The sequence below is a fragment of the Nerophis ophidion genome, linkage group LG01, assembly GCF_033978795.1.
Source record: "Nerophis ophidion isolate RoL-2023_Sa linkage group LG01, RoL_Noph_v1.0, whole genome shotgun sequence".
In the NCBI taxonomy this organism is placed as follows: Eukaryota; Metazoa; Chordata; class Actinopteri; order Syngnathiformes; family Syngnathidae; genus Nerophis; species Nerophis ophidion.
Window position 1 is genome coordinate 39,241,235 of NC_084611.1, and position 13,270 is coordinate 39,254,504.

Genomic DNA, 13,270 nt, shown 5'->3' on the forward strand with positions numbered 1-13,270 from the left:
GAAGATTTTGAAATTCTTTTGATGTTTTAAGCTCCAGAGCTCAGCGAGGAGACCTTCCCTACTCTCCTTCTGATTAGCAAACTGATGAAGGTATTGCACGCTAATCTGAAATAAAGATTTATGATCACCGAAGAACATTCAATCCAATAACAGACGTCTGACCTTTCATAGGTGAGCCTGGACAAGCTCTACATGCTTGCAGTGACCCACATGTTTGAGACAAAAATGAAGCCCCTGGTCCTTGAGCAAAGGAACCGGGGTCATGCTCAAGGCTTCAACAAGGACACTTTCGAAGTGGCAAAGACCATCATGACGTACATCCACAGGATCCAGAACCCAGAGTGGGCGGTTGCCACTGCCCACAAGATCACCCAAGAACTGCCTCCTGGTCTGACTTGTATAAGAAACACTTGATATGTGTAGTATTTACACTCAAATCTTACTCTTACCACCTTTGTAGGCTATGGGAAGGCGCAGTCCCTTAAGTTCTGCATGGCCCTAGGAGATGCTTGGCTCAAGAATTCAAACCTTGACGTGGGTTTTCTTCACAATTATTTCTTTGTAGTCGCTTACTTGTTTTGAGCCCGATACCGTCTGGTCCCCACGCAGGAGTCGTCGCGGACCCGAGGGGAGGCCTTTCAGTCCAAGCTGAAGCTGCAACTCCAGCGGTCAGCAACAGAAAACACCTTGATGGCCAGTCAGCTCAACAGCCCGGAGCTCCTCAAGCTGACGGCCGCTCCGGACAGACTCATTATGGCTCTTTATGAGCACAGCAGTGTGGAACAGCGCTTCACCGACTCTGCGGGCCACACCTACCCCGGTGAGTGAACTAAAAAGGTTATGACAGGGGTCTCAAACTCAATTTACCTGGGGGCCACTAGATGCAGAAATTGGGTGAGGCTGGGCCGCAAGAAAAGATTTCTTAAAAAAATCTAAAATGTACTTTTTAATGAATTCACCTTCTTTGAATGGCTTTCCCGCCCTAGCAACATACTTGCCAACTCTTGTGATCTTTCCGGGAAACACCCGAATATCAGTGCCCCTCCCGACAATTTCCCGTGGCAACCATTCTCCCGGTTTTCACCCGGTCAACAATATGAAGGGTGTGCCGTGATGGCACTGCTCTTTACATGCTCTACAACCTGTCGTCTCGTCCGCTTTTCCACCATACAAACAGTGTGCTGGCCCAGTCACATTTTGTATGAGGCTTCTGCAGACCCACGGAAGTGACTGCAAGACATACTTGATCAACAGCCATACAGGTCACACTGAGGGTGGCCGTATAAACAACTTTATCACTGTTACAGATATGCGCCGCACTGTGAACCCACACCAAACAAGATTGACAAACACATTTTGGGAAGAAATACCCAGAATCCAATGCAGCCCTAACTCTTGCGGGCTACAATAGGGGGCGGGGTTGAGGAGAGCGGGGGTGTATATTGTAGCCCGGAAGAGTTAGGGCTGCACGGGATTCTGGGTATTTGTTCTGTTGTGTTACGGCGCGGTTGTTCTCCCGAAATGTGTTTGTCATTCTTGTTTGGTGTGGGTTCACAGTGAGGCGCATATTTGTAACAGTTTTAAAGTTGTTTATACGGCCACCCTTAGTGTGACCTGTACGGCTGTTGATCAACTGTCTTGGAGTCGCTTAATGCGTCTACAGAAGCCAAATACATCATGTGGCTGGGCTGGCACGCTGTTTGTACAGGCTGTAGAGGACGCTAAAGACAATGCCTCCACGGTGTCCCCTTAATATTGATATTTGAGTAATATTTGGGAGCATGATTACCCCTGGAGGGGCATTGAAAATTGGGAGTCTCCCGGAAAAATCGAGGGTATACAAGTATGATGCTGTAAAGCGCCTTTCATATAAAACTCGCGGGCCGCACCAACATTAAATTTCACACCAAGGTGCGGGCCGCAAAATAACGCAGGCCGCGTGTTTGAGACTGCTGGGTTATGACATGAAATGCATCAGTAGTGGTTTTGTGATTTATCTCGATCGTTTCTTCACTTACCATTATTTCAGACATACATGCGTCTGTTAAGGAAATAGCGTCCATCAACAACGTGGATCTTATAAAAGTCCGTAACATAAAGTTGGAAAAGTGGATCTGCAGAACAAGTCTTGCTGTCGCCAAGGTTTGTAAGACACACAGTTGTTATTTTAAATGGTGTTTTTTTTCTTTAATGAATGTTGCTTTTACAATCAGGATATTGGCCACCATGACTGTGTCAGCAACTTTAAGGATGACCCAGACCTAATGAAGTAAGTCTTAATATTAGGATAATATATAGATATTATTAAAGGTGACAGGTGCAAAACTGTTGTCATTCCATAGGTATCAGGTCTAAATGAGAAAGTCAGAAGGATTTTAGACCAACACAAAATCCCAGTACACTTCAAACCAGGCAACACCTTGAGACAGAGACTAGTGCAGGGGTCACCAACCTTTTTGAAACCAAGAGCTACTTCTTGGGTACTGATTAATGTGAAGTGCAACCAGTTTGTAATACACTTAAATAAATTGCCACACAATAAATATATATTTTTGATGACATGTTTTAAATAGGTTAAAATCCAATCTGCACTTTGTTAGAATATAGAACAAATTGGACCAAGCTATATTTCTAACAAAGACAAATCATTATTTCTTCTAGATTTTCCAGAACAAAAATTTTAAAAGAAATTCAAAAGACTTTGAAACAAGATTTAAATGTGATTCTACAGCTTTTCTAAATTTTCCAGAATATTTTGGGGAATTTTAATCATAATAAGTTTGAATAAGTATTTCACAAATATTCTTCGTCGAAAAAACAGAAGCTAAAATGAAGAATTAAATTAACATTCATTTATTATACTTTACAATAAAAAATTTACTTTAACATTGATTTAAAGGCCTACTGAAACCCACTACTACCGACCACGCAGTCTGATAGTTTATACATCAATGATGAAATATTAACATTGCAACACATGCCAATACGGCCTTTTTAGCTTACTAAATTGCAATTTTAAATTTCACGCGAGTTTATTGTTGAAAACGTCGCGGAATGATGACGCGTATGCGTGACGTCACGGACTGTAAGGAAATAGCGCTGCACCAAACACGGCTGAATGTCGTCTGCTTTAATGGCATAATTACACAGTATTTTGGACATCTGTGTTGCTGTATCTTTTGTAATTTGTTCATTTGATAATGGAGACTATAAAGAACAATGGTGTTGGTGGAAAGCAGTGGATTTCAGCTGTCTTTAGCACCGAGATACAGCCGGTGTGTCTTTGTTTGTTGTGAAGCTTTAACACAGAGCGGTCAAGCGAACATCCCCATCCAAAAACCAGCATGTTTTTGGATGGGGAAATTGTGATATATATCTTACCGGAGAAATCATTGGATTATTCGTCGTCCTGCAGCAGCTGTTTAAAAGACAGCTGTGAGCTTGGCTCCTCGGCTTCTCTCTGAGACACTGGGTGTTCACCGCAGCCATCCGACCTCGAGGTATGTCTTTACAATCTTTAAAATCTCACTAAAACACTATTAAAACAATGAGCAGATAAGGGATCTTCCAGAATTATCCTAGTAAATGTGTCTAATTACATCTGAAACGCTCACACTGCCGCAGCCCGGAGCCGTCGCTTTTTTTTTTTTCTTCTCCTAGTCCTTCACTATCAATATCCTAATTCACGAATCTTTCATCCTCGCTCAAATTAATGGGGAAATTGTCGCTTTCTCGGTCCGAATTGCTCTTACTGCTGGTGGCTCCCATTAAAAACAATGTGAATATGTGTGGAGCCCTGCAACTCGTAACGTCACGCGCACATACTCCCGGTAAAGGCAGGGCTTTTCTATTAGCGACCAAAAGTTGCGATCTTTATCATCAATGTTCTCTACTAAATCCTTTCAGCGAAAATATGGCAATATCGGGAAATGATCGGTTCAGAGCCCACATAAGGGCAAGGAAAAACTCACAACCCAGTGGGATGTCAATGTGAATGACTATGAGAAACCTTGGAGAGGACCGCAGATGTGTAGTGGCCCCCCACCCCCTTCTAGGGGGGGCTGGATGCAATGGACGTCGAGTGGGTCTAACATCATATTTTGAAAGTCCAGTCCCTAGTGGATCTAATATAATAGTGAGAGTCTAGTCCAGTGGTTCTCAGATGGGGGTACGCGTACCCCTGTGGGTACTTGAAGGTATGCCAACGGGTACGTGAGATTTTTAAAAAATATTCTAAAAATAGCAACAATTCAAAAATCCTTTGTAAATATATTTATTGAATTATAATTCAACAAAATATGAATGTAAGTTCATAAACTGTGAAAAGAAATGCAACAATGCAATATTCAGTGTTGACAGCTTATTTTTTTTGTGGACATGTTCCATAAATATGGATGTTAAATATTTATTTTTTTGTAAAGAAATGTTTTTTTTTTTTTTTTTTTTTGTCCTGTCCAGCTTCTCAAGCGAATCATATAGTTGATGTAGATGCCCATATTGGCTGTTCAGATTTACTTTACAAAAGAGAAGTGTAGAATACTTCTCTTGTTGCCTTATTTGAATTTGACTTTATTAAATGTATTTATATAATCATTTGGTGCAGCCGGGCCGGAGCCGGAGGGGATAGAAAGAGAAAAAAAGGAATACAGAGGGGGAAATTGTGGGGATAAGAGGGGGATTAGACAGAGAGACAAAAACAACAACAGCAAACACAACAATAACAACAAAAACAACAACAATAGAACAACACCAGCACATACGATATGTACAAATATGATCATAAATGTGATAGCAAAGGAGCAGTTAGTAAAATAAATAATAATATAGAAATGATAATTAGCATTTTCACACTACAACTGGAGCAATACAAATACCAATAGAAAAAGCGCTATTGATCATGAACAATACCAATAGTTTACATCTATTATCAACAATACAGTTGTTCAAATGCAACAATACGTATACATAATGATAACTAGAAAGATAAATTAAAATAAATAAAAAGGGAATACCGAAAGATGGATGGGAAGAGAGAGAGGCAACCTATCTTAATCTTGTAGATTGTTATAGTAACAATGGGTTAAGTTTTGTCAGTATGCCATGTGTTACCCAGTTTACCCTAGGGCGACAACGTTGATATATGTTTGATGAAACGTGATTATGTGCATGAGGGTAGGTATGTATATGTACTTGTATATGAACAGAATGTACTATATATTTGAATGTTTGTACAGTAAATGTATATGTACAGTATATGTATGTTTGTTTGTACAGTGAATGTATATGTACAGTATGTGAATGTTTGTTCCGTGAATGTGCGTGTAGATGGACGGACTTGGAGTATTTAGGTATGTACTGTATTTGTGTATGTATGTGGGAGCGTAGGTGCCTGTATATGTGTGTTTGTACGTACAATATATTTTACTCCTAGTGTGCGTGGGAGACAGAGTACAGCCCCAGCCCCCCAGGGAGCCCTACCCAAACAGCAGGTGTGGCGCCCAGGGAACCAGGGACCACCGGCCCCACACAGCCAGGCCGGCCAGCAACGGGAACCCCAGAGCCCGGCCCGCTGCGCCGCCCGGAAGAGCCAGCAGCAGGCCGCAGACAGACGCGCCCGGCAGAGGACAGGGCACGAGAGAAGCAGCGGACGGCCAGTCCCCAAGACAGCGAGAGATAACCCCCCACACGGGCAGAAAGACGGGACGCCCCGTCCGGGGGAACCCAGAGACTCCCCGCAACCGGACGGGAAGACCGCCCCCACGACCCCACCCCTAACCCCGGGGAGCACGGCGCGGTCCACACCAGGCCACCCCACCCAAATCGGCCGCCACAGGTCCACCCAGCGCAGGGCCGCGGGAACCACCCGCCCCACCTGCAGGGACCCCCACGATGGAGATGGAACGATCAGCAACCGCCCTGTCAAACCCCCCCGAGGGAGAGGGGAAAAAAGAAAAAAATATATAAAAAATAATAAAATTTAAAAAAACATAGTTAATATATACAAATTATAAATAATAATACAATTAAATTATATATATACATATAAATATAAACATACATATATACTCATATACATACACATACATACATGCATGTATACAATACATATATGTATATATACACATACATACACACACACATACATTTACACACACATACATACATATATATACATATACACACATACAAATACACATACACATATATATATATACATACAAGATATACATATATATATACATACATACATACACACATATACATACATACATGCACACTTACACATATATACATACACATACATATACACACATACCTCCGTATACATATATACACAAAAAAACAGATTTAAAATAAGATCACAGACATGCTGACACACAACATCACTACCCCAGCAGCTGGCCGTCTCGCAGCAACTCTGAATACCCTGCCGCTCCAATCTACCACAATGGATGAGGGGACAAGACCCAGCCGGCCCCAACCAAGACAGGCACCCGGATGGGTTGGACGGTGGGACCCAGGAGCTCCAGACATGCAACTCGGATGCAGTAGCCTGAGGCGCCGACCCCGATTGACCAGCAGGCCCAGAGCGTATCCCCAGAAATATACACACATACATACATATATACATCCATTTACATCTGTATATACCTATACACATACCGACATACATACATATTATATCCATCCATCCATCCATCCATCATTTTCCGCTTATCCGAGGTCGGGTCGCGGGGGCAGCAGCCTAAGCAGGGAAGCCCAGACTTCCCTCTCTCTAGCCACTTCGTCTAGCTCTTCCCGGGGGATCCCGAGGCGTTCCCAGGCCAGCCGGGAGTCATAGTCTTCCCAACGTGTCCTGGGTCTTCCCCGTGGCCTCCTACCAGCTGGACGTGCCCTAAACACCTCCCTAGGGAGGCGTTCGGGTGGCATCCTGACCAGATGCCCGAACCACCTCATCTGGCTCCTCTCGATGTGGAGGAGCAGCGGCTTTACGTTGAGCTCCTCCGGGATGGCAGAGCTTCTCACCCTATCTCTAAGGGAGAGCCCCGCCACCTGGCGGAGGAAACTCATTTCGGCCGCTTGTACCCGTGATCTTATCCTTTCGGTCATGACCCAAAGCTCATGACCATAGGTGAGGATGGGAACGTAGATCGACCGGTAAATTGAGAGCTTTGCCTTCCGGCTCAGCTCCTTCTTCACCACAACGGATCGATACAACGTCCGCATTACTGAAGACGCCGCACCGATCCGCCTGTCGATCTCACGATCCACTCTTCCCCCACTCGTGAACAAGACTCCTAGGTACTTGAACTCCTCCACTTGGGGCAGGGTCTCCTCCCCAACCCGGAGATGGCACTCCACACTTTTCCAGGCAAGAACCATGGACTCGGACCTGGAGGTGCTGATTCTCATTCCGGTCGCTTCACACTCGGCTGCGAACCGATCCAGTGAGAGCTGAAGATCCAGGCAAGATGAAGCCATCAGGACTACATCATCCGCGAAAAGCAGGGACCCAATCCCGTGGCCACCAAACCGGATCCCCTCAACGCCTTGGCTGCGCCTAGAAATTCTGTCCATAAAAGTTATGAACAGAATTGGTGACAAAGGACAGCCTTGGCGGAGTCCAACCCTCACTGGGAACGTGTCCGACTTACTGCCAGCAATGCGGACCAAGCTCTGATACTGATCATACAGGGAGCGGACTGCCACAATAAGACAGTCCGGTACTCCATACTCTCTGAGCACTCCCCACAGGACTTCCCGAGGGACACGGTCAAATGCCTTCTCCAAGTCCACAAAGCACATGTAGACTGGTTGGGCAAACTCCCATGCACCCTCAAGAACCCTGCCGAGAGTATAGAGCTGGTCCACAGTTCCACGACCAGGACGAAAACCACACTGTTCCTCCTGAATCCGAGGTTCGACTATCCGGCGAATCCTCCTCTCCAGTACACCTGAATAAACCTTACCGGGAAGGCTGAGGGGTGTGATCCCACGATAGTTGGAACACACCCTCTGGTCCCCCTTCTTAAAGAGAGGGACCACCACCCCGGTCTGCCAATCCAGAGGTACCGCCCCCGATGTCCACGCGATGCTGCAGAGTCTTGTCAACCAAGACAGCCCCACAGCATCCAGAGCCTTAAGGAACTCCGGGCGGATCTCATCCACCCCCGGGGCCTTGCCGCAGAGGAGCTTTTTAACTACCTCAGCGACCTCAGCCCCAGAAATAGGAGAGTCCACCACAGATTCCCCAAGCACCGCTTCCTCAAAGAAAGACGTGTTGGTGGGATTGAGGAGGTCTTCGAAGTATTCCCTCCACCAACCCACAACATCCGCAGTCGAAGTCAGCAGAACACCATCCGCACCATACACGGTGTTGATAGTGCACTGCTTCCCCTTCCTGAGGCGACGTATGGTGGTTATGAATCGCTTCGAAGCCGTCTGGAAGTCGTTTTCCATGGCTTCCCCGAACTCTTCCCATGTCCGAGTTTTTGCCTCCTCGACCGCTAAAGCTGCACACCGCTTGGCCCGTCGGTACCCGTCCACTGCCTCCGGAGTCCTCTGAGCCAAAAGAACCCGATAGGACTCCTTCTTCAGCTTGACGGCATCCCTCACTGCTGGTGTCCACCAACGGGTTATGGGATTATCGCCACGACAGGCACCAACAACATTGCGGCCACAGCTCCAATCAGCCGCCTGGACAATAGAGGTTCGGAACATGGTCCACTCGGACTCAATGTCCCGCACCTCCCTCGTGACATGTTCAAAGTTCTCCCGGAGGTGTGAATTGAAACTCTCTCTGACAGGAGACTCTCCCAGACGTTCCCAGCAGACCCTCACAATGCGTTTGGGCCTGCCAGGTCTGTCCGGCATCCTCCCCCACCATCGCAGCCAACTCACCACCAGGTGGTGATCGGTAGAAAGCTCCGCCCCTCTCTTCACCCGAGTGTCCAGAACATGAGGCCGCAAATCCGATGACACAACTACAAAGTCGATCATGGAACTGCGGCCTAGGGTGTCCTGGTGCCAAGTGCACATATGGACACCCTTATGTTTGAATATGGTGTTTGTTATGGACAATCCGTGACGAGCACAAAAGTCCAATAACAAAACACCACTCGGGTTTAGATCCGGGCGACCATTCTTCCCAATCACGCCTCTCCAGGTTTCACTGTCGTTGCCAACATGAGCGTTGAAGTCCCCCAGTAGGACAAGGGAATCACCCGGGGCAGCACTTTCCAGTACTCCCTCGAGTGTACCCAAAAAGGGTGGGTATTCTGAACTGCTGTTTGGTGCGTAAGCACAAACAACAGTCAGGACCCGTCCCCCCACCCGAAGGCGAAGGGAAGCTACCCTCTCGTCCACTGGGTTGAACTCAAACGTGCAGGCTTTGAGCCGGGGGACAACAAGAATTGCCACCCCAGCCCGTCGCCTCTCACTGCCGGCAACGCCAGAGTGGAAGAGGGTCCAGTCCCTCTCGAGAGGACTGGTTCCAGAGCCCTTGCTGTGCGTCGAGGTGAGTCCGACTATATCCAGCCGGAACTTCTCTACCTCGCGGACTAGCTCAGGCTCCTTCCCCCCCAGTGAGGTGACGTTCCACGTCCCAAGAGCTAGCTTCTGTAGCCGAGGATCGGACCGCCAAGTGCCCTGCCTTCGGCTGCCGCCCAGCTCACAATGCACCCGACCTCTATGGCCCCTCCTATGAGTGGTGAGCCCATTGGAGGGATGACCCACGTTGCCTCTTCGGGCTGTGCCCGGCCGGGCCCCGAGCAGGAGACAAGACAGGAGGACTGGAGTTCCATAGGAGGCGTCCTTATCCCCCCTTGCCATGTATCCCCGCAGGACAACCCCCCAAAGTCTTATACATGTGTGAGTGTGTGTGCTATAAGTAGGAGAAGTAGAGGGCCCGGACATACGCCCCCCCCCCCCCCTAGTCCATGCAGGCGACAACCAGGAACTACGGCCAGAAGGCCACCGCCCTCCCCCACGGCCCGTGACCTACACCAGACCACTTTAAGAGGACGCCATGCGAGTCCACACCCTGCCAAACAAAGACAGCACCCGCCCAGCCCAACCCAACCCTGCAGAGTCCTTACTGGCAACCGAATGCAGAAAAACTGCACAGCCCCCATGCCCAATGCAAATACTGCACCCTGGCCATCCACACAGCAACGTGGCCATACGAGTCCCGGCCAGGGGACGGAGCCTCTCAATGGGGGAAGAAGCCAATGCATCCCGTCCGCACGTCAGTATTCAAACCAGCCGGCAAGCCAACGCCAGCCATCCCCCACAACCCCACAAGAGCGCAGACACCAATCACAGCAATCCCAACCGCTGGTAGCACCACAGCAACCATCACCACTACTGCCCGCTCGCAGTACAAACACCCGCGGTCGCCAGAGCCGACCGGGGCCGAAACTGTGAAAAGAAATGCAACAATGCAATATTCAGTGTTGACAGCAAGATATTTTGTGGACATGTTCCATAAATAGTGATGTTAAGGATTTCTTTTTTGTGAAGAAATGTTTAGAATTAAGTTCATGAATCCAGATGGATCTTTATAACAATCCCCAAAGAGGGCACTTTAAGTTGATGATTGCTTCTACAGGACTGTCTCTGAAAATTAGAATATTGTGATAAAGGCCTTTATTTTCTGTAATGCAACTAAAAACATGAAAATATCATACATTCTGGATTCATTACAGATCAACTGAAATTTTGCAAGCCTTTTATTATTTTAATATGGCTGATTATGGCATACAGCTTAAGAAATCTCAAAAATCCTATCTCAAAAAATTTGAATATTTCCTCAGACCAAGTAAAAAAAAAAAGGTTTATAACAGCAAAACAAAATCAAACATTTGAAAATGTCAATTAATGCACTCAGTATTTGTTTGGGAATCCTGTATCCTATTGGGTCTGGTGTCTTTCAGCTTCTTCTTCACAATACCCCACAAATTCTCTATGAGGTTCAGGTCAGGGGAGTTGGCAGGCCAATGGAGGACAGTAATGCCATGGTCAGTACGCCAGTTACTGCTGGTTTTGGTACTGTGGACAGGTGCCAGATCATGCTGGAAAATTAAATCATCATCTGCATAGAACTTTACAACAGATGGAAGCATGTACACAGCTGCATTGACTCTGGACTTGATGAAACACAGTGGACCAAAACCAGCAGCTGACATGGCTCCCCAAACCATTGCTGACTGAAGGAACTTGTTGTGTAGAGTTCAGGAGTGGCTTGACCATGGGAATACGGCTATTGAAGCTGTAACTGTTGAAAAGCTCTATGGAGATAATGATTTCATTTTCCAGCATGATCTGGCACCTGTCTACAGTTGTATTATAGAAAATAAAAGACTTTATCACAATATTTTAATTTTCTGAGACAGTCCTGTATGTGTAGAAATCTTTATTTATAATTGAATCACTTTTTTGATTTTTAACAAGTTTTTAGTTATTTGTATATCTTTTTTTCCAAATAGTTCAAGAAAGACCTCTACAAATGAGCAATATTTTGCACTGTTATACAATTTAATAAATCAAAAACTGATGAGATAGTGCTTTATTTTATTTCTTTATCTCTTTTCAACCAAAAATGCTTTGCTCTGATTAGGGGGTGCTTGAATTAAAAACATGTTCACAGGGGGTACATCACTGAAAAAAGGTTGAGAACCACTGGTTTAGTCCATGGTGGGGCCAGCAGGAGACCATCCCGAGCGGAGACGGGTCAGCAGCGAGGAGATGTCCCCAACCGATGCACAGGCGAGCGGTCCACCCAAGGTCCCGACTCTGGACAGCCAGCACTTTATCCATGGCCACCGGACCTGTGCCCTCCCTCCACAAGGGAAAGGAGGGCAGAGGAGAAAAGAAAACAAACGGCAGATCAACTGGTCTAAAAAGGGGGTCTATTTAAAGGCTAGAGTATACAAATGAGTTTTAAGATGGGACTTAAATGCTTCAAATTTTATCCGACCAATCTAAGTCTATGAGCATGAACTGATAAAGCCTACTCGAATGAGAGGCGAAACGTCTTCTAAAACAAACCAAACAGTCCATTTGCGATTGAATGAATGCCCTGAGATTACAAAGACCTGGGTGAATGACAACATTCATAGACATTGACCAAGTCTGTGCTATTTGTCGCTGTCAGGGTGGTTTACATGCTGCAAGATTACACCACAGATGATGCTGTTTGCCTCCTCCGTGACATCTTGTCTGCTGAAATCTGGGTGAGTCTTCCATTACAGTCTTCCATTACATTGAGCGTCAAAGCAGTTGCTGAATCTGCTGTGTCTTACGTTCTCCCCCTATCACAGCCTCTCAGCGGTTCAGGGCCACGTTTGACATTTTATCATAGAACCCGAGCGCTCCTTTGCCTAGTGCGACTCGCCGATGCCGCCACACTTGAGACGCAGTTAAAAATCAACCGGAGTGAAATCGAGTAAGCCGGGGCCCATTGTTTGACTCATTTATTTCCAGCTGTGTATAAAGCATTTACTGTATATCCACAGCTACTACGTGAAGTGCCACATCTTTGTCACCCGCCTGGAAGCTCTGAACATTCCCCACACAGTGAAGTCGTTCCACAGCAGCCCCAAAGAGGGCTTGATTAAAGGCCTGTGGAAGAACCACAGCCATGAGCCACAGGTACTTTTTCTGACCTACAGTTCCACACACTGCAAAAAGTCAGTGTTCAAAAACAAGAAAAAAAAAATACAAAAATGAGGGGTATTTTACTTGAACTAAGCAAAATTAATCTGCCAATAGAACAAGAAAATTTGGCTTTTCAAGACTTTCCAAAACAAGTAAAATTAAAGTTGCAAGCAGCGATGGACGGGACCGACTTTTGCTGGTGTTTCCTGTCTTTACCCATTCAACATATCTTTATCTGCACATTACCTACCTTCCCTGCATCCTGGGGTTACACTGGTGCTTCTTTCTTTCACCCATACACGCTGGTGCTTCCTGCCATCACCCGGACAGCATATCTTAACCTGCACATTACCTACCTTCTCTTGTATCTTGGTGTCAAACTGGTGCCTCCTTCTTTCACCCAGTCAACATATCTTTGCACATCACTGAGTTAGAAGCAGTTTTGTCTGAGCAGGAGGCCACCATTTTGTGACAGCAGTACACACAACAGCACAAGGACAACATATCTTTACCTGCACCTACCTTCTCTGTATCCTGGAGTCAAACTGGTGCCTCCTTCTTTCACCCAGTCAACGTATCTTTACCCGCACAGTACCTACCTTCTCTGCATTGT

The 13,270-nt window shown here is 46.4% G+C and overlaps 1 protein-coding gene across 2 annotated transcripts in view; it reads left to right on the forward strand.

The window, feature by feature from the left end:
• The window catches only part of kntc1 (kinetochore associated 1), a 119,975-nt gene that overhangs the window by 83,159 nt on the left and 23,546 nt on the right, over positions 1–13,270 (forward strand). For both annotated transcript variants that reach the window (XM_061902424.1, XM_061902416.1), the window contains exons 44-52: positions 32–90; positions 172–388; positions 461–534; positions 610–820; positions 2,030–2,142; positions 2,214–2,269; positions 12,155–12,233; positions 12,321–12,445; positions 12,516–12,651. In XM_061902424.1, coding sequence (XP_061758408.1) covers positions 32–90; positions 172–388; positions 461–534; positions 610–820; positions 2,030–2,142; positions 2,214–2,269; positions 12,155–12,233; positions 12,321–12,445; positions 12,516–12,651 — 1,070 coding nt within the window. The remainder of the gene's footprint in view (positions 1–31; positions 91–171; positions 389–460; positions 535–609; positions 821–2,029; positions 2,143–2,213; positions 2,270–12,154; positions 12,234–12,320; positions 12,446–12,515; positions 12,652–13,270) is intronic.